General features: G+C 38.3%; 1 protein-coding gene across 5 annotated transcripts in view; it reads right to left on the bottom strand.

The window, feature by feature from the left end:
- LOC145506121 (N(6)-adenosine-methyltransferase non-catalytic subunit METTL14) overlaps positions 1-22,740 on the bottom strand; it is a 50,384-nt gene that overhangs the window by 1,639 nt on the left and 26,005 nt on the right. For 2 of the 5 annotated variants that reach the window (XM_081490030.1, XM_081490020.1), the window contains exons 9-11: positions 22,358-22,474; positions 20,760-20,970; positions 13,050-14,541 (exon numbers count right to left, since the gene is read on the bottom strand). In XM_081490030.1, coding sequence (XP_081346156.1) covers positions 14,237-14,541; positions 20,760-20,970; positions 22,358-22,474 — 633 coding nt within the window. In that variant the 3' untranslated portion in view covers positions 13,050-14,236. Of the gene's footprint in view, positions 1-13,049; positions 14,542-20,658; positions 22,064-22,357; positions 22,475-22,740 lie in introns of those variants that run through there. The other 3 variants (XR_014053565.1, XM_081490042.1, XM_081490052.1) reach the window with 3 other exon arrangements.

The raw sequence follows: 22,740 nt of genomic DNA, 5'->3' as shown, positions 1-22,740 counted from the left end.
AAGAAAAAAATATTTTCCATAGAGTTTGTTTCCTCCTGCCACTTAAGGGAGAGAGAAAAAATGTCTGACACTTGCAGCCTATTTTCTCCATTTGGAGACCCCTGGCCTTCAAGCCTGACCCTCTCAATAGAAAAAGCAAGGGAATTCCAGAAGAACATCTACTTCTATCCATTGACTACACTAAAGCCTCTGACTACCCACTTATGCACCACAACAAACTGAGGGCAATTCTTAAACAGATGGGAATACCAGACCCTCTTAAGTGCCTCCTGAGAAACCTGTATGCAGGTCAAGAAGCAACAGTTAGATACTGGACATGGAACAACCAAATGGTTCAAAACGGGGAAAGGAGTATGTCAAGGCTGTATATTATCACCCTGCTTATGTAACTTTTATGCAAACTACATCATGTGAAATGTGGGGCTGGATGAATCTCCAGCTGGAATCAAGATTGCCAGGAGAAATATCAGTAAGATATATCTCAGATATGCAGTTGATACCACCCTAACGGCAGACAGAGAAGAGGAACTAAAGAGCCTCTTGAGGGTGAAAGGGGACAGTGAAAAAGGTGGCTCAAAGCAACGTTCAAAAAACTAAGATCATGGCATCTGGTCCCATTACTTCACGGCAAATAGGTGGGGAAAAAGTGGGAACAGTGGCTGACTTTATTTTCTTGGGCTCCAAAATCACTGTGGACAGTGATAGCAGCCATGAAATTAGAAGACGCTTGCTTCTTGGAAGAAAAGCTATGACAAACGCAGACAGCATATTAAAAAGCAGAAACATCACTTTGCCAACAAAGGTCAGAATAGTCAAAGCTATCGTTTTTCCAGCAGTCATGTACAGATGTGAGAGCTGGACCAACCATAAAGAAAGCTGAGCAATGAAGAATTGATGCTTTCAAGCTGTGGGGCTAGAGAACAGTCTTGAGAGTCTCTTGGACAGCAAGGAGATCAAACCAATCAATCCTAAAGGAAATCAACTCTATATTCACTGCAAGAGCTAATGCTGAAGCTCCAATACTTTGGCCACCTGATTTGAGGAACCGACTCATTGGAAAAGACCCTGATTTGGGGGAACGACTGAAGGCAGAAGGAGAAAAGGTTGACAGAGGAAGAGATGGTTGAATAGCATCATTGACTCAATGGACATGAGTTTGAGCAAACTCCAGGAGATAGTGAAGGACAGGGAAGCCTGGTGTGCTGCAGTCCATGGGGTCGCAAAGAGTCGGACATGACTGAGAGACTGAAGAAGACAATGATGAAAGAAATTAAAGACAACACAAGCAGATGGAAAGGTATACTGTGTTCATGGACTGGAAGAATTAATATTGTTAAAATAACTTATCTACCTAAGGCAATCTACAGATTCAATGCAATCCCTATCAAAATACCAAGGGCATTTTTCACAGTAATAGAACAAATAATTATAAAATCTGTATGGAAACATAAAAGGCCCCAAACAATCTTGAGAAAGAAAACCAACTAGAAGAATCACTCTCCCTGACTTCAGCATATAATATGAAACTACAGTAATAAAAAATACTATAGTACTGGAACAAAAATAGACAAATAGATCAATAAAACAGGACAGATCAGAAATAAACTCACGCATCTATGGTCAAAGCAAGAATATATAATGGAGAAAAGACAGTCTCTTCAATAAATGGTGGTAGGAAAACTGAATAGTTATATGTAAAAGAATGAAATTAGAACATTCTCTAACACCACACACAAAAACAAACTCAAAATGTATTCAACACCTAAATTTAAGACCAGAAACCATAAATTTCCCGGAGGAAAACATAGAACACTCTTTGACATAAATTGTAGCAGTAATTTTTTTTGTCTGTTTCCTAAAGTAAAGGAAATAAAAGCAAAATTAGACAAATGGGACCTGATTACATTTAAAAGAAATTGCACAGCAAGGGAAACCATAAAACGAAAAGGTAACTACTAAATGGGAGAAAATATTTGCCAATGATATAGCCAATAAGGGATTGCTATCTAAATATATACAAACAGCTCACAAAACAAACAAACAAATCCAACTAAAAACTGGGCAGAAGACCTGAACAGACATTTTTCCAAGGCATAAAGATGGCCAGCAGGAACATGAAAAGAAGCTCAACACTGTTAATCGGAAAAATGCAAATCAAAACCACAATGAGCTATCACACCTACCAGAATGGCTAGCATCGAAAAGAACACAAATAAGAAATGTTGGTGAAGATGGAGAAAAGGGAAGCCTCATACACTGCCAGTGGAAATCAAGTTGGTACAGCCACTGTGGAAAACAGTATGGAGGTTCCTCAAAAAACTAAAAACATAACTACCACATGTCCTAGCAATTCCACTCCTGGGTACCTTCCTGAAAAAAATAAAAACACGAATTTGAAAAGATACACGCACCCCGAGGTGACACAGCAGCAAAGCCAAGCTAAGGGAGCAACCCAAGTGCTCATCAGCAGACGAGCAGATAAATATGCAGTGTGTATACACACACACACTCATACACACACGCAAAGCTAAGGGAGCAACCCAAGTGCTCATCAGCAGACGAGCAGATAAATATGCGGTGTGTATACACACACACACTCACACACACACTCATACACACACACACACTCATACACACACACAGCTAAGGGAGCAACCCAAGTGCTCATCAGCAGACGAGCAGATAAACATGCGGTGTGTACACACACACACACACCCTCATACACACACCTACACACACACACACACACACACAGAGCTAAGGGAGCAACCCAAGTGCTCATCAGCAGACGAGCAGATAAATATGTGGTGTGTATACACACACACACACACACACACACACACACACACAGCTAAGGGAGCAACCCAAGTGCTCATCAGCAGACGAGCAGATAAATATGTGGTGTGTATATACACACACACACTCATACACACACAAAAAGCTAAGGAAGCAATCCAAGTGCTCATCAGCAGACAAGGGATAAATATGTGGTGTATACACACACACACACTCTCATACAATGGAATACTACTCAGCAACAACAGCAAAAAAAGAAGGAAATTTTGCCAAGTGCAACAATATGGATGGACTTGGAGGGTATTACGCTTAGTGAAATTAAGTCAGAGAAGATAAATACTGCATGTTATCATTTACATGTAGAGTCTAAAAAAATGAAAGAAACTAGTGAATATAACAAAGAAACTGACTCACAGATATAGAGAACAACGGTTACCAGTAGGTAAAGGGAAGTGGGGTGGAAAGAGCAAGATAGGAATAGGGCATTAAGAGGTACAAAATACTATGTATAAAACAAACTACAAGGATATATTGTACAATACAGGGAATATAGCCAGTATTTCATAATAACTATACATGAGGTACAACTTTTAAAAAAATTAAGAAATAGTTTAACTATTGCCCTGTGTATTCCCAAGGGTATAGAAAATAGAACCAATAAATATAAGTGACAAGGTGCAGCTCAACTGAAAGAAGAAACTTCTAAGTAATTAGTTAGGTGCTCAAAGAATGTGCTGTTCAAAGAGGTAGTAAGTTCTCACTTAGCAAGTATTTACTTCACACCTGCTGTGTGCAATGTGTCAGGCATTATACCTCTACTGGGGAGACAGACAACAGTAAGACCACAAACCAAATCTCATGTCTATATGCTATATATACATATGTCTGTATGTATATATATATCATATATGGGCTCCCTGGTGGCTCAGCGGTATAGAATCTGCCGGCAATGCAAGAGACACAGGTTCAATCCTTCGCTTGGAAAGATCAAGGAAATGGCAACCTGCTCCAGTAATCTTGCCTGGAAAATCCCATGGACTGAGAAGCCTGGCAGGCTTTCGTCTGTGGGACTGCAAAAGAGTCGGGCACAACTGAGCACGCAGGCACGTGCATGATACTGTATATATATTAGGGATATCTGACCTAATCCAGCTGGGGGCAGGGTATAGTCAGTAAAGATTTCACAGTACTTAAAACACTGAAGCTGGGACCTGGAAAATTTGGTAGACATTAGCCAGGTCATAGGGAGTACTGGTAAAATGTTCCAGAAAAGGAAAAAAATATGCAGGAAGGCCCAGAGTGAGAGATAGCATATATTACCCTTCCAATAAACCTAAAGGATTTTAAGTTTAAAGTTGACTGGAACTTACCAAGGAGAAAAAAGCAGCAAAAGAGAAAACTGAGTGAGTTCTGGTCAATGGGGAGTTTGGACTTAAGCCTAAAAGCAAACTGCAGACATTCAAAGTAACTTCAGCAAGACACATAAGATCATCCTCTAGGAAGATCACTTTGGGATGTGAGGCGGCAGAACTAAAGTAGAGAAACCATTTAAGCAGCTCTCAGAATAGTCCCTTTGAGGACACATAGGGTGGCCTGAACTAAAATGATGGTATCTGACAGAAAAGGGAGGAACTGGAGCTAGTGAGGGAGAAGGAAGCGTCTGAAAACTATTTCTGCTTTGGATAGCTGGGTAGATAGACCATTCCCTTAAAAAGGAAACATGGAATTGAAACAGACTGTGTTAATGTGTGTGTCTCTGTGTGTAAGGGGTAGTTCACATTTGTACCTTAAGGTACCTTGTAAGTTACGCAAGTGAGACCAACTATAGCACCTAAAAATATGGGTCTGAGGCTCAGGAAAGAACTCTCGGCTGGAAATGTGCAAGCCATCTACACATAGAGAGGGAAAAAGCCACACAAGTGGATGAAAGAAAAAAAAAACAAAAATATAGAGAAATCCTGTCGTAAGAGCACAACAAATCCTTGACAGACAGTAAAATAGAAACCTGGAGAGACTGAAAAGGAAGTGTCAGAGAAGATGGAAGACATGGCAGGAGGATGTCACAGCGCCAAGGGAAAGGGGTACATGGGGGTGGACAGGCAAGTTCCAGGCTCCCCAAAGGCAAGCTATAAAGACTAAGAGGTACATTGGAATTAGTTTTAAAAAAGAAAAGGTCAGGGAGAACTGGTAAGAACAATTTTACTGGGTCAATGAGCTTAAATGCTAGATTAGAAAAGGTTGAGGAATACGAGACAGAATGGAGGCAGCTCAAGAAAGGGATGAGAGATGGTCACAGACAGAAGGAAGGATTTTGTTATTTAAGACAGGTAGGGATTTGACATTTAAATACCGGCAGAGTCCAGTATTATATCGGAAAAAAAATAGTGGCAGTACTGTTTCACTCAACTCTAACAATGTTGAAGGTTGAAAAGAGAAAAACAGAAAAAGAAACAAACAAAACACTTAAAAGAGTCAGACTCAAGAGCATAGGAAGGAGTATAATACAGAGCACAACAGGGACTAGATTTCAACGGTGCAGGTGCTAAGCTGCTTCAGTTGGTCTGACTCTTTGTAACCCTATGGACTGTAGCACGTAAGTTTCCTCTGTCTATGGGATTCTCCAGGGAAGAATACTGGAGGGGGTTGCTGTGCCCTCCTCCAGGGGATCTTCCTGTCCCAAGGATCAAACACACGTCTCAGGTCTCCTGCACTGGCAGGCAGGTTCTTTGCAACTAGCGCCACCTAGGAAAACCCTTCAATGGTAGAAGAACCCAATATATAATGGAAATGCACCGGTGAATCCCAAATGACTACTTGCTGAAAATGGTGAGTGCTGTCCCAGAGTGTTCTGAAAGAGTTACCCCATCCCCCAAACCCTGAGAGGCAGGAGGGCATAATGGCTAACAGCATGGGCTCTGGACCAGCCATGTGGATTTCTATTGTAGCTCTACCACACAGGTGTGTGATACAGCTGAGTTAGACACCTTTCTGTGCTTCAGTTTCCTTTTCAGTTGTTTCATGGATTAAGTTAATAAAAGACTTAGAACAATTCTTGGCACACAGTGGTATCCATCACCACAGTTTCACTGCTATTAATACTAGGTTTTTACATTAAACTTGCTAAGGATCAAGAAAACTAGGACTCCTACATGTCTCGTGAATATTTTAATTTATGTCCTTAAAACCAAACATCTTTAAATTCTACAGAAGTATACAATTAAAAGATGGTCTCAGAGATTAAAATAAACTCTTCAATGAGAAAAATATTAAACCAAGCTGCTTTAGGTGTTAAATCAAAACTTTAGTAATATATAAACCAAAAGCAAGAATTTGTATTTGGAATGCTGAAGAATCAGTATGAGAAAAATAAGAGTTCACTCACTCAAAAAGGCACATCTTTGAGGATGTTACTAAATGTTACTACCTTCACTTCCTAGAAATCTAACCTAGTAAGATTAATAATTAGGAGTAGTATATTAGTCTTTTTAAAAAATGCTGCCAGATGGAAACATGTTTCTCTATTAATAAAATCATGAAGAGCAGAGATCAAAATTTAGATCATGTTCAAAGGTAACTTCAGCTCCACTAGGAGGCATTACACACTGAGGGTCTGGAAACCTTCCAAAAAGTTTAGCTGGTAATTTTCCAGAGAAGAGTTCTTTGGGGGAGAATTAACTACATAAATTATAGTTGCTGAAAACAAGACATAACACTGAATAATCTGGATAAAAAGGAAAAAAATCTTAGTTGAAAGAAGCAACAGAAATCCCCAGTCATCATCTCTAACAGATGTTTCCTGGCCTCTGTGGAAACAACGTGCTAAGAAGCTTACTCCTTCCCAAGCAGCCATTTATGAACAGTGCTGTTAGAAAATCATATTTAGCAGATTGCATTACTGGAATTTCCCTTTTGTGCACACTCTGTCTTGAGGTCACAGGTGAATTCTTCCACTTGACAGTTTTCAGAAAGTTCAAAGGCTATCATGTATCCCTGTCACGTCCCTTGTCCAGGCTTAACTCCCCCAATTCCCAAAGTATGTCCTCATGAATATGATTTCCAGAGCCACTGTCATCCATGAAAATCCAATTTTAAACTACATAAAGAATGAAGTCAATTTGGGAAGCAAAATAACTAATGTCTAGTTTAGGAAACTATCATAATAATGACTACAGATCTGGTCTCAAGAGTATGAGCTGTGAAAGGATTTTCAGAGTATGTTTTTTATTTTCATGACATTAAAAAATATTAACAGTTATAAACACAGAGCTCTTATATGATAAGAATTTTCTATTTTAAGATCATTTACAGAATAAGACTTTGAAGCCAATATTTTTCAAACTAGGGTACACCTTAAGTCTATGAAAAACTCTTGTTTAAAAAGATATTGTTTCAAAAATACAGTTTTAGGATACCCCATGAGGTTTAATGTTACCCAATCAATGTTTTAGGGACTTATCATGCATGTTTGGCAAAAAGGCTATTATCACATTTATGAATTAGGGGAAATCAGATTTGGCATATTGACATAAATTTGCAGCAGTAAACTCTAGTATACCAAAAAAAAATGTTTTAAAAATTAGCATAACCTTGACAAGCCACCCATCCAATCCCACCAAACAGTGAGGAACCTCCACAATAAAGAGGAACCACAAACTGCCAGAATACGGAAAGGCCACCCCAAACTCAGCAATATAAACAAGATGAAAAGGCAGAGAAATACTCAGCAGGTAAAGGAACAGGATAAATGCCCATCAAACCAAACAAAAGAGGAAAAGATAGGGAATCTACCTGATAAAGAATTCCGAATAATGATAGTGAAAATGATCCAAAATCTTGAAAACAAAATGGAGTTACAGATAAATAGTCTGGAGACAAGGATTGAGAAGATGCAAGAAATGTTTAACAAGGACCTAGAAGAAATAAAAAAGAGTCAATATATAATGAATAATGCAATAAATGAGATCAAAAACACTCTGGAGGGAACTCACAGTAGAATAACAGAGGCAGAAGATAGGATAAGTGAGGTAGAAGATAGAATGGTAGAAATAAATGAAGCAGAGAGGAAAAAAGAAAAAAGAATTAAAAGAAATGAAGGCAACCACAGAGACCTCTGGGACAATGTTAAATACCCCAACATTCAAATCATAGGAGTCCCAGAAGAAGAAGACAAAAAGAAAGACCATGAGAAAATACTTGAGGAGATAATAGTTGAAAACTTCCCTAAAATGGGGAAGGAAATAGTCACCCAAGTCCAAGAAACCCAGAGTCCCAAACAGGATAAACCCAAGGCGAAACACCCCAAGACACATATTAATCAAATTAACAAAGATCAAACACAAAGAACAAATGTTAAAAGCAGCAAGGGAAAAACAACAAATAACACACAAGGGGATTCCCATAAGGGTAACAGCTGTTCTTTCAACAGAAACTCTTTAGGCCAGAAGGGAATGGAAGGACATACTTAAAGCGATGAAAGAGAAAAACCTACAGCCCAGATTACTGTACCCAGCAAGGATCTCATTCAAATATGAAGGAGAAATCAAAAGCTTTACAGACAAGCAAAAGCTCAGAGAATTCAGCACCACCAAACCAGCTCTCCAATAAATGCTAAAGGCTTTCTCTAGACAGGAAACACAGAAAGTGTGTATAAACTCTAACCCAAAACAACAAAGTAAATGGCAACGGGATCATACTTATCAATAATGACCTTAAACGTAAATGGGTTGAATGCCCCAACCAAAAGACAAAGACTGGCTGAATGGATACAAAAACAAGACCCCTATATATGTTGTCTACAAGAGACCCACCTCAAAACAAGGGACACATACAGACTGAAAGTGAAGGGCTGGAAAAAGATATTCCACACAAATAGAGACCAAAAGAAAGCAGGAGTAGCAATACACATATCAGATGAAATAGACTTTAAAGGCTGTGAAAAGAGACAAGGACACTACATAATGATCAAAGGATCGATCCAAGAAGAAGATATAACAATTATAAATATATATGCACCCAACATAGGAGGACCGCAATATGTAAGGCAAATGCTAACCAGTATGAAAGGGGAAATTAACAATAACACAGTAACAGTGGGAGACTTTAATACCCCACTCACACCTATGGACAGATCAACTAAATAGAAAATTAACAAGGAAACACAAACTTTAAATGATACAATAGGCCAGTTAGACCTAATTGACATCTACAGGACATTTCACCCCAAAACAATGAATTTCACCTTTTTTCTCAAGGGCACATGGAACCTTCTCCAGGAGAGATCACATCCTGGGCCATAAATCTAGCCTTAGTAAATTCAAAAAAACTGAAATCATTCCAAGCATCTTTTCTGACCACAATGCAGTAAGATTAGATGTCAATTACTGGAGAAAAATTATTAAAAATTCCAACATATGGAGGCTGAACAACACGCTGCTAAATAACCAACAAATCACAGAAGAAATAAAAAAAGAAATCAAAATATGCATAGAAATGAGTGAAAATGAAAACACAACAACCCAAAACCTATGGGACACTGTAAAAGCAGTGCTCAGGGGAAGATTCATAACAATACAGGCTTACCTCAAGAAACAAGAAAAAAGTCAAATAAATAACCTAATTCTACACTTAAAGCAACTAGCAAAGGAAGAAATGAAGAGCCCCAGGGTTAGGAGAAGGAAAGAAATCATAAAAATTAGGGCAGAAATAAATGCAAAAGAAACAAAAGAGACCATAGTAAAAATCAACAAAGCCAAAAGCTGGTTCTTTGAGAAGATAAATAAAACTGACAAACCATTAGCCAGACTCATCAAGAAACAAAGGGAGAAGAACCAAATCAACAAAATTAGAAATGAAAATGGAGAGATCACAACAGACTACACAGAAATACAAAGGATCATAAGAGATTACTATCAGCAACTATATGCCAATAAAATGGACAATTTGGAAGAAATGGACAAATTCTTAGAAAAATACAACTTTCCAAAACTGAACCAGGAAGAAATAGAAAATCTTAACAGACCCATCACAAGCACGGAAATCGAAACTGTAATCAGAAATCTTCCAGCAAACAAAAGCCCAGGACCAGATGGCTTCACAGCTGAATTCTACCAAAAATTTACAGAAGAGCTAACATCGATCCTACCCAAACTCTTCCAGAAAATTGCAGAGGAAGGTAAACTTCCAAACTCATCTTATGAGGCCACCATCACTCTAACACCAAAACCAGACAAAGATGCCACAAAAAAAGAAAACTACAGGCCAATATCACTGATGAACACAGATGCAAAAATCCTTAACAAAATTCTAGAAAACAGAATCCAACAACATATTAAAAAGATCATACATCATGACCAAGTGGGCTTTATCCCAGGGATACAAGGATTCAATATCCACAAATCAATCAACATAATACGCCACATTAACAAATAGAAAGATAAAAACCATATGATTATCTCAATAGATGCAGAGAAAGCCTTTGACAAAATTCAACATCCATTTATGATAAAAATCCTCCAGAAAGCAGGAATAGAAGGAACACACCTCAACATAATAAAAGCTATATGTGACAAACCCACAGCAAACATTATCGTCAATGGTGAAAAACTGAAAGCATTTCCCCTAAAGTCAGGAACAAGACAAGGGTGCCCACTCTCACCACTACTATTCAACAGTTTTGGAAGTTTTGGCCACAGCAATCAGAGAAGAAAAAGAAATAAAAGGAATCCAGACTGGAAAAGAAGAAGTAAAACTCTCACTGTTTGCAGATGACATGATCCTCTACATAGAAAACCTTAAAGACTCCTAATCAATGAATATAGTAAAGTTGCAGGATATATAATTAACACACAGAAATCCCTTGCACTCCTATACACTAACAATGAGAAAACAAAAAGAGAAATTAAGGAAACAATTCCATTCACCATGGAACGAAAAGAATAAAAATACTCAGGAATAGATCTACCTAAAGAAACAAAAGACCTATATATCAGTTCAGTTCAGTTCAGTCACTCAGTCGTGTCCGACTCTCTGTGACCCCATGAATTGCAGCACGCCAGGCCTCTCTGTCCATCACCAACTCCCGGAGTCTACCCAAACCCATGTTCATCGAGTCGGTGATGCCATCCAACCATCTCATCCTCTGTCGTCCCCCTCTCCTCCCGCCCCCAATCCTACCCAGCATTAGGGTCTTTTCCAATGAGTCAACTCTTCGCATGAGGTGGCCAAAGTACTGGAGCTTCAGCTTCAACATCAGACCTTCCAATGAACACCCAGGATTGATCTCTTTTAGGATGGATTGATTGGATCTCCTTGCTATCCAAGGGACTCTCAAGAGTCTTCTCCAACACCACAGTTCAAAAGCATCAATTCTTCAGTGCTCAGCTTTCTTCACCGTCCAACTCTCACATCCATACATGACCACTGGAAAAACCATAGCCTTGACTAGACGGACTTTTGTTGGCAAAGTAATATCTCTGCTCTTTAATATGCTGTCTAGGTTGTCATAACTTTCCTTCCAAGGAGTAAGCGTCTTTTAATTTCATGGCTGCAGTCATTATCCACTATAAAATAAACTCATGGCTTGCTTCACTGATTCACATTATATACTTAATTCCTATATGCACTTTATATCACGGACTTCAAATTCAATTTTTTAGAAGTATTTTTGGAAAAAACCTACCTTATTTGATTTCATTGCTCATTAGCCCCTCTAGTTACAAAAGAAGTGTAACACAGACTCAAACTGATCATTTTAATATTTTGTCAAATTTTAGAAAAAGGGTTTACAGAAAAAGAACATCTAGATTAAATGAGGTAGTATTTTCTCTGTGCATCATACCTAACAATGTTCATATGAGTAATTGACTGGGGGTCTTGAGAACAGAAGCAATGTGACTTTTCAGAAATGGAGTCTTCAATTGGCTCAATTTGCCAGACAAATGTTCTAACCTCCTGGGGAGTCCTAGGTTTATAGCTTAAAAACTGACAGAATATACCTAAGTCCATATCAGTTCAGTCCCTATCACTGAACATCAAAGATAATGCTAATGTCCTACATGGACCCCAAGATTATACAGGACTGTTCCAAGAAAAGCCTTTCTTATACACAAAGGCTTATGTTTTTAACTGCGCACACACAAAAAGAGACTTTCCGATCAAAGACTACTATTTAGAACGAATCCCAACTGGGTGATCATTGTGTCAAGTTAATACAAATTATATTAAATCAATAAAATCTAGAACTATACTTCAAAGACTAAATCTTATGTTCTTAAGTTCAGAATGAAAACAGTACAGGTTTTAAAAATAAGCTGCTGTAATCAGAACACTGTAAGTTAACAACTAAAATGGGTAGAAAGTATTTTAAGAGACATGCAAGGGAATCATTCTGTTACAGTGTGCTGTCCCAGGCATCCAACCATTACAATCCCATCAATTTAAAATGAAAATGTGGCATAACAATAACTCGGTTTACAAATAAGAGAGATACGTAGTTTTTATGAGCTAAGGACTAATAGGAGGCGACTCTTCTACTTACCAAAGTATTAGCTGGTGCAGCACTGATGCCCACTCCAACTCTGGATATGCGACCTGGCTACCAAGTCTGGGTCCACACTCGATCCCCCACTAAAAAGCTTGACACCTCGTGCCCTGTCTTTCTCCTTCTACGCTTTGACTGACATCACAACAATTTCCTGGTCTAATATGGTTCAGCAGTGTTTTGGTATGCTATTCCCCACCACAAACTCTGTCCTAGCTGACCCAGAGCAGGGACCAGGCTAGAGTCCTACTTACAGGACAGAGTCACTCCCTAGCTGGTGTGTCTAAGGACTCCCACTGGGCAACTGAGCATCTGTCTTCTTCATTCCCAGGTCACCTTTAACAAATGCAGTTCTCTCTCTGGTAAGTTTTAATTACTGAAACTGAAAATGTACCACCATTTCAGTAAAAATTCTAACCAATAGTTCCACATCATATCTACATCAAGAAGGACATTAGTCAAATGCTACCTGTACTAGAAAGCTCTAACAGGTTGAGCAAGTAAAATTCATCAGGCTTTTAAGGATCTCAAGCATATTCCTATAATTCAGTCCCTATCTTCAAACTGAGTCTTTAAAGGATATAACATAACCTCATTTTATGAGCCAATGAAAAGCACAGAAGGGCTACTCACAGACCAAGAGAATAGTCTGAGGTCAATCCTTTTTCATTTGGTAATGACGACAATTCCACTCACAGAAAAGAGACTCTAGAAGTTCAAAGGTTTAAAGTTTCATTAGAAAAATCATACATAAAATAAAAAATATGTTTATCAACAATAATGGCATTATTTCACTCAGCAGATTCATGCAAAACATGAGTGACAGTACAGAAATGACAATAGAAAATCTCATACAACTAACTTATCTGGAAAACCAGTCCCTTAGAAGGCAACTGCAGTTCCATTTTTCCAAGGTCTCTTCTTAAGTTGAGAGTTTTCTGTAACTGGTTTTACCTTAAGTTTTCCCCATAACAAGTTTAAAATGCATGTGATTTTCCCATCACCAAGTACTTTATTCCCCAAAATGTTTAAACCAAGTACCTGATAACCGGGTGTAGGGTGTATCTGTTGCTTCCAATTCTTTTATTTTGCTAAGGAATATGAAACTGCTTTGAAAGTCAACCCAAGATCACACCAAAGTTCTATTGTCCTTGGCTACTCGGCTATTTGTCCTCGCCAGCTTCTTAGGAAGCATGAGTAACAGTCATCGGTAGCTGCACAACTGAGATTATAATGAGCACTTTTTTTCCTTTTTGTAAAGTACGCCTATAGGATCTACCTCCTCTCTGCCCACTCGGTGGATCCACCTCCCTGATCAGATTTAGACTTGAGAGGAGGTTTTTGTTCCAAGTCTCTTAATTTCTCCTGTGATCAAATTACACGAGTTTACTTAAGATTTTTCAAAAAGAAAGAAAAAAAGTGTCTTTTATTGTTTCAATGAGAAATATTGAAACCCTAAGAGAAGTTTACCATCTGTCCCAACTCCACTCCATCAAGGCTGCCAAACAGCTTCCCATTTGCTGTGACAGCAGTGGGATGCCCATGATCAACAACTGTCAGCACCAGTATGATACTTCAGACTGGGTCTTTTTCACTGCTCACTTTATTCCTAAAAAGCAAAAGCCTTTTTAATTAGACTAAATTCAGTTTCTGAAAGTGAAGGTATTTGTGTTGTTCCACTCTTGTTTGGTTACATGCACAGGACAAAATACAGGATGACTCATTTACCTTGAATAAAACGAGACAGTGACAACTGCAAGGGAGGTTGATTGAAATATTCCTGTAGCTTTGAGAAACTAGAGCAAAGTGCAAGCTGGAACAGAGTTCTAAACATCTCTGGTTGAAATTCAAACTATTGGAAAGAAGGTGAAGGGGCATTAATAGGATCGGTGCCCTAAAAAACTATCGAGGTGGAAAGCCACCTCTGTGTGCTCCTCCACGGCCCCCCCTGAAGCCACCTCTTTCTCCTCGGAAGTTAGATCGGTTTCTCTCTCGCCCACGGCCAGCAGAAGTGCCACCTCTTCCACCTCCTCTGGGAGCTCCACCTCCTCGATCAGATTTAGATTTGGGAGGAGGTGATTTTGGTCGAAGTCTCTCAATTTCCTCTGTACATCCAGTCAAATAGGAATTCGGGGCACTGAAGTAAGATGCATACGTTTCTGCATTGTAGTTACTATTTGTAAGAGTTGGTCCAACTGTAAGCCACCCTGAAATGGAGGGAAAAAAGATTAACCTTTCCCCCCCCCCCAATTCTCTTACTGATCTTTAGGAGCCATTTCAAAGCTCCAGTGTATTTCTAAAGATGTCCCTATCACTTACCCAATATTGATATCTTACACAGAACATGTGGCATTTAACTATGGTCTTTGACTTCATATATATATATTTTGTTTGTTTTTTGTCTTAAACTGTAACTTTTGTAATATAATCGTCATTTCCATCCATATTTCACATTCTGTGAGAACAGGATTTAGAAAATATTAGACACTACACTGAGTTCCGGCTTAGTGAAAATTTATTAAATTTTATATCACCTTCCTACTTGTAGAAACGGTTCCAGTTTTTTTTTTCTTTTTTCCTTTTTTTTTTCTTTTTTCCTCTTGAAAATTTTCTTTAATGTTGTTACACTGACTTTTCAATTATTAAAAGATTACCATCTGTTTGATGTTCCCTTTTATTGTTCAAATAGCTTTGCTTTTTCTTTAAAGTTTTCTACTTCCTTTAAATAGCAGTTACCACTGGAGACTGTTCCCAGATTCAAGGGCTGTTTTGGGGTATGAAGGTTAATGATGGAAGATAAAAATCTGTTCCTTATTTCCTCAGACACTACAGCCATAATCTTAATATTCAATATCTATGGACATCTACACTTTCTGAAAAACACACAACTCCAGCTGAGCATCTAGTCATGTTACTTTCTTTTAAGTCAGTGAAGAGGAAATACTTGCTTGCCACAAGCTCTGCTGCCAAAATATTTTACTTTCATAAGAGAGTAAAATCATCTACTAAACCTCCAAACAAGATGTTCATGTATATGTATAGCAGAAGTCTCAACAACTCAAAAGTTCATCCTGTAGCTGTATATCTAGTATGTGTGTAATAACTCAGGCATGACTGTATATATATATATTGAGAAAAATTGGTTTTAAAAGACTAAAGAAACTATGAAGTTTAAACTATAGCATTCCTACCCTTTAAAAAAACCAATATGCTATTTTAATTTAGAATTTAATAATTCAAGGGTACATGCTGCAATTTCCAAGAAAACCAGTGAAGGAACAATAAAAATATCTAACAAGTTAATAAAAAAGAAACACTGAATAATGTAAGAATACTTAACCCAAAAGAAATGAGAGAAAAGGGGACACAGAACAGGTGTTATCAATGTAAACTAAACAGTAAGATGGTCATGGCAAACACCCTCTTCCAATAACACAAGAGACAACTCTATACATGGACGTCACCAGATAGTCAACACTGAAATCAGATGGATTATATTCTTTGCAGCCATAGATGGAGAAGCTCTATACAGTCAGCAAAAACAAGATGGGGAGCTGACTGTGGCTCAGATCATGAACTCCTAATTGCCAAATTCAGACTTAAATTGAAGAAAGTAGGGAAAACCATTAGGCCATTCATGTATGACCTAAATCAAATCCATTATGACTATACAGCAGAAGTGACAAATACATTTAAGGGATCAGATCTGATAGGGTGCCTGAAGAGTATAGACAGAGGTTCCTAACACTGTACAAGACATGGTGATCAAAACCATTCCTAAGAAAAAGAAATGCAACAAGGCAAAATGGTTGTCTGAGGAGGTCTTACAAATAGCTAAGAAAAGAAGAGATGCAAAAGGCTAAGGAGAAAAGGAAAGATATACCCATCTGAATGCAGAGTTCCAGAGAAGAGCAAGGAGGGATAAGAAGGCCTTCTTAAGTGAACAATGCAAAGAAATAGAGAAAACAGAATGAGAAAGACTAGAGATCTCCTCAAGAAAATCTGAGATACCAAAGGAACATTTCATGCAAAGACAGGCACAATAAAGGACAGAAACAGTATGAACCTTACAGAAGCAGAAGAGATATAAGAAGTGGCAAGAATACACTGAAGAACTGTACAAAAAAGGTCTTAATGACCTGGATAACCACAATGGTGTGATCACTCACCTAGAACCGGGCGTCCTGGAGTGTGAAGACAAGTGGGCCTTAGGAAGCATTAATATGAACCAAGCTAGTGGAGGTGACAGAATTCCAGCTGAGCTATTTCAAATTCTAAAAAGTGATACTGTGAAAGTGCTGCACTCAATACGCCACCAAAGACGGAAAACTCAGCAGCGGCCACAGGACTGGAAAAGATCAGTTTTCATTCCAATCTTAAAGAAGGGCAATGCCAAAGAATGTTCAAACTACCACACAACTGCACTCATTTCACATGTAAGCAAAGTAATACTCAAAATCCTTCAAGCTAGGCTTCAACAGTATGTGAACCAAGAACTTCCAGATGTACAAACTAAATTTAGGAAAAGAAGAGGAACCAGAGATCACATTTCCAACATCTATTGGATCATAGAAAAAGCAAGAGAGTTCCAGAAAAACATCTCCTTCTGCTTCAATGACAACACTACAGTCTTTACTGTGTGCATCATGACAAACAGTGGAAAATTCTTAAGAGATGGGATACCAGACCACCTTACCTGCCTCCTGAGAAATCTGTCTGCAAGTTAAGAAGCAACAGTTAGAACTGGACATGGAACAACGGACTGGATCAAAACTGGGAAATGACTATGTCAAGGCTGTATATTGTCACCCTGCTTATTTACCTTATATGCAGAGTACATCATGAGAAATGCCAGGCTGGATGAAGCACAAGCTGGAATCAAGATTGCCAGGAGAAATATCAATATCTCAGATATGCAGACCGACTCCATCCTAAGGGCAGAAAGTGAAGAGGAACTAAAGAGCCTCTTGATGAAAGTGAAAGAGTAGAGTGAAAAAGGTGGCTTAAAACTCAACATTCAAAAAACTAAGATCATGGCATCCGGTCCCTTCACTTCATGGCAAATAGATGGGGAAACAATGGAAACAGTGACAGATTTAATTTTCTTGGGCTCCAAAATGCAGATGGTGACTGCAGCCATGAAACTTAAAGACACTTGCTCCTTGGAAGGAAAGTTATGACCAACCTAGACGGCATATTAAAAAGCAGAGACATCGCTTTGCCAACAAAGGTCTGTATAATCAAAGGTACAGTTTTTCCAGTAGTCACATACAGATGTGAGAGTTGGACCATAAACAAGGCTGAGCACCAGAGAATTGATGCTTTTGAACTGTGGTGTTGGAGAAGACTCTTGAGAGTCCCTTGGACAGCAAGGAGATCAAACCAGTCAATTCTAAAAGAAATCAACCCTAAATTTGGAAGAACTGATGCTGAAACTGAAGCTCCAATACTTGGGCCACTTAATGCAAAGAGCCAACTCACTGGAAAAGACTCTGATGCTGGGAAAGATTCAGGGAAGGAGAAGGAGGAGATGACAGAGGATGAGATGGTTCGATGGCATCACCAAGTCAATGGACTTGAGTTTGAGCAAACTCCAGGAAATAGTGAACGACTGGGAAGGCTGGGGTGCTGCAGTCCATGGGGTCACAAATAGTTGGACATGACTGAGTGGCTGAACAACCACAAATATCAGAACTACATTAAAGGTTTTCTTAGTGGCTCAGTGGTAAAGAAACCCCACAGCAATGCAGGAGACACGGATTTGCCCTTGATCCTGGAAGATCATACATGCTGCGGCGGGACATCTAAGCCCGTTTACAATTACTGAGCCTGTATTCTAGAAACTGCAACTAGTGAGGCCACGCGCCAGAACTACTGAAGTTCTCGCATCCTAGAGCCTCTACTTCAGAAAATCCACTCAAATGAGAAGCTTGTGCACCGTAACTAGAGCAGCCCCAGCCAGCTGAAAAGTCTGTGCAGCAACAAAGACCCAGCACAGCCAAGAATAAATAAAAAGAAACATTTTTAAAAAAGAAATTACATTAAATATAGACTTGACCCGTAGCTCAGTTGGTCAAGAATCTGCCTGCAATGCAGGAGGCCATGGTTCAATCCTTGTGTTGGGAAGATCCCCTGGAGAAGGAAACGGCACCTCACTCCAGTATTCTTGCCTGGAGAATCCCATGGACAAAGGAGCATGGCGACTAAACCACCACCACCACCACCAAACAATTCAGTTAAGGGGCTTCCCTGGTGGTCCAGTGGTCAGGACTCCACACTTCCAAAGCAAGGGGCACGGGATAAATTCCTATTTGCAGAACTGAGATCCTATGTCTCTCAGCCGAAAAATAGAAACCAAAAAAAAAACACCAAACATGGGAAAGGGAGCAATCAATTATTTTTAAAAAACCCAATTCAAAGATAAAGATTAAATCTACCTATTTAATGAAAACTACCTCTGTGTTTGATCATAAGAGGTATGTTAAAGGATATGGAAGACTGAAACTAAAGGATGGAAATACTATGCAAAGCAAACACAAACCAAAAAAAAGCTGGAATCACTGTAATAATGTTAGATGAAGTAGGATTTAAAGTTAAGAAACTGGATTAAGAAGGACATTTCATAATATTAAGAGCATCAATCTACTAGGAAGGCATAAAAGTCCTACATTTTAAATATACCTAATAACAATCTCGAATAGACATAAATTCAAAATTGACAACTAAACAGAACCACAAACCCATAATCTTAATAGATTTAAACATACCTTTCTCATAGAATAGTTAAAAAAATCAGTAAAGACATGGCTGACAGAAACAGCATACAACAAATACTACAACCAACAACAACAAATTTACATTATTTTCAATCAGACTTTCATCTGAATTGGAAACTCATCAAAATTCGGTCAAAGCAAATTACAAATTAGTGATATTTTATGATACAGATTATTTGACCACAATATTAAGACAAAAAGCAATGAGCAATGATAACTTAGGCAACGCATTTCTGAATAACAAACTGCCAGGAGAAAAACCATTTAACTTTTAAATACAGAAAACACTTCCTCTAAACCTAAGCCACAGAAAAAAACATTTCACACACAAAATATTTCTTTGTAAAGAGAATGTACTTTCATTTTTCTCTTTATCATTTTATAGAACTTTATGAAATTCAAGACTAGTTTCTACAAACGAAGATATTTCTAAGAGTGTTCACTGAAGCACACCCACGAGAATAGCTGACGAATCCAGGGTGGAGGTAGGGAGGACGGACCCCATTATACCTACCTACCGCAACTGTAAGGATTACTTTTTTTAGAATGAACATCAGAGTTTCTTCTAAATTCTTAGGTACTTTGAAGGCCAATTATTCCACTGTACCTTCTTCAACTTTTACTTTGTATAAAATGTAGACTACTTAAAACAAATAAGATCCTGGCTCCTTTCAGCTTTAAACAACATTTCTAGCAGGGTAAAACCAAACATGTTGGTTTTACATACTGTGATGGAATGATGCAATGTCCTTAAAAGTAACTTTAATATTTTCCAAGAAGTAAAAGAAACAATGTATAATTAATTCAACAATACTTTGTAAACAAAAGCCGTGCCCTCTGAAAGAAAATTCCAGTCTGTAACAGCTTAACTATCTACTCATTTTTTTCAAAACTGTAAATTCAGATGATACAGATTCAGTAAAAAAGTTCAAGTTTTGATAAAACAGTATCATGGTATATGTAAGGAGACAAGCCAAATACTAATAAAGCTGAGATATATCATATATTTCACAAATGTATGTTTATTTTCTACAGGATCATTTGGTTAGCAGACATTTAGTGCTATCTAAAAAGTAAGACATTTTGTTCACGCCAAAAGGTCCTTGAAACCTGAGCAAATCTGGTCCCTGCCTAATGATTTTGGACAGGGCCAAAATATCAAGAACCTTCTGGTGTGGACCAAATGTCTTACAGACGTTTTAGACAGGACCAATGTCCATTATGCATTTCTTCAACACAGTATTTACTTAATAACCTAAATGCTGGGTCCAAAGAAGAAAATAAGACAGTCTTCGCTTTCCATGAGAATGCAATGCTAAAGAGACTGACTATAAACATGCCCCAATGATTCTATAATTCAGATAATAATAGGTGCTATGAGGGAAAGAGTGGTGGGAGGAATGGATAGTAGTGTGAAGCTGGCTAATTTAGACAGTGTTATGAGAAAAGTTCTGTCAGGACCAGAATGATAGGAAAGAGGACCATGAAAGAGTACTGAGACAAGACTGAGCTTAGTATACTTGAAATACAGCAAGAAGAGGGGTCAAATGTGTCATAAGCATTTTATTTTACAAAGCACTGTGTACTCTTTCTTAACATCTATATCTCAAGGAACTATTAACATTTCCCCCCTCACCCCGAGTTCTTACCTGGTCGAATTGTACTATCTCTTCCAAACAGATGAAGGCGTCTTCTACCAAGACAAAAATGTTCAATTATATGAAAGATTTCTACAGGCTTTTCTATATTGCCAATTTCAGGTTCTTCTGTGATAATCAAGTCAATGTCAACATTAGCATGAATGAAGTCCCCATCTGTGCTACGCTTAACAGTTCCTTTGATCCCCATAAGGCAGTGTTCCTAAGTAACAATAAAAACAGGCCAATTAATCTCTTTTCATAAACAGTCATATTGAACAACATTTTACATTTCAAATTCCAAAATAATACTCATTTCTCTGAATCTTCGGGATATAGTTCTATGGGCAAAAACACAATAGGAAAAACCTGGATCTCTGGACCTTCGAAGATTGGCAGGGAAGCTAGACATTAAACTCAGGGCCGTCACATTTTAGATAACTGAGTCAATGACTGTGGGGTCTTTTCCTCTGCAACTCTTGACAGTAACTTGTTTCCAGAAGTTATGGAAACATGGCACTTGACTCCAGAATCTGATGTTATATTGGGCCTCACATGATACAAGAACAAATCTACACACAAGGTGTAAGCCTTTTCAAGTGGAGAGAAGACTTTAAACAAGGATACAAACTTAAAATACTCAACATACATAAATGTGAAAGTCAAACAATTTCCTTTTTTGTTGTTTATTTCTTGACCTCTATTTAATCTGGACAACAGGGTATAGTTTAAATAAATTTAATCTCACTTGACTCCATGAACCAATCATAGTAAGGATGGCTTGGATTCCCTTCAAAAAGAATTTCTAGCCCAAGAAAGATTTCAAAAAGACCCTCCCCCCGAAGCTCCCAGAAGAGTGAAAGACTGGAGGACAAACTGTTAAACCCTGATAACTAGAGGGCAGTCCTACGAATCAGAGGTTCTCAGGGGTTCTTGTTCAGGTACTTATGTAGAAAAAAAGGGAAAGTGAAAGTCGCTCAGTCCATGGAACAGCCACAATACTGGAGTGGGTAGCCTTTCCCTTCTTCAGGGGATCTTCCCAACTCAGGGATCGAACCCACGTTTCCGGCATTGCAGGTGGATTCTTTACCACCTGTTGAGCCACCAGAGAAGCCCAAGAATACTGGACTGGGTAGCCTATCCCTTCTCCAGGGGATCTTCCCAACCCAGGAATCCAAATGGGGTCTCCTGCATTACAGGCGGATTGTTTACCGACCAAGCTATCAGGGAAGCCCAGAAAAAGGAAGGGAAGAGGAGAGAAATAGTCATCTCAGCTGGCCAGCTATGAGTCTTGCTGCCATTTCTTTTTTCTGAGTCTAGAGAAAGGAAAAAATATGGGGGTCAGAAGTACCAAAAGCCCATATCTGACTGAGAATTACAGTAGTTTAGGATATACGGGAATACATATTACCTTCTCCAGCACAGCACAGGCTTCTCTGAGTGAATAAAATTTTTAAAATGAACTTGGCTGTATTACTTTAATGCTCAATGCCATTTGTGCAAGTCTCAGAGAACCTTTCCACCAAAATGAATTAAACAGCACTGACTCATTTGGAAAAGCTTGAGAGAAAATAATTAAAATATAGAAAAGAAAACAGTAAAGACAATACCTTTGTTCTCTGGAAGACAGCCTTTGGATCTAAAGTCTTAGTCTTCCCAGGATTGTTTTTATTGGTTTTAATCCAACAAATATCTTCACATCTTCTGTAACCCCACTTGCGTAAACACTAGAAATAAGAGAATTTTAAAAAAATCCTTAGCTAAAAGAAATAAACAATACTTAACCAACCAGCATTAAAAACTTTCCAGAGGTTTGAGACACTAAATTCCAAGATGTCATAGTAATTTTGTATTACTAAAGAAAAAGAAAAAAAGAAATACTTGTCTTTAAATATATAGCCATCATATAAACATATAACATCAAAACATGGAAAAGACTATATAATACTCCAATTCTTTAATACTACCTTCCACTGTCATCAATAGAAAGTGA

The sequence above is a fragment of the Giraffa tippelskirchi genome, chromosome 1 (assembly GCF_054371585.1).
Source record: "Giraffa tippelskirchi isolate mGirTip1 chromosome 1, T2T-mGirTip1v1.2.pri, whole genome shotgun sequence".
Lineage (NCBI taxonomy): Eukaryota > Metazoa > Chordata > Mammalia > Artiodactyla > Giraffidae > Giraffa > Giraffa tippelskirchi.
This window is presented reverse-complemented; position numbering and strand designations above follow the sequence as displayed.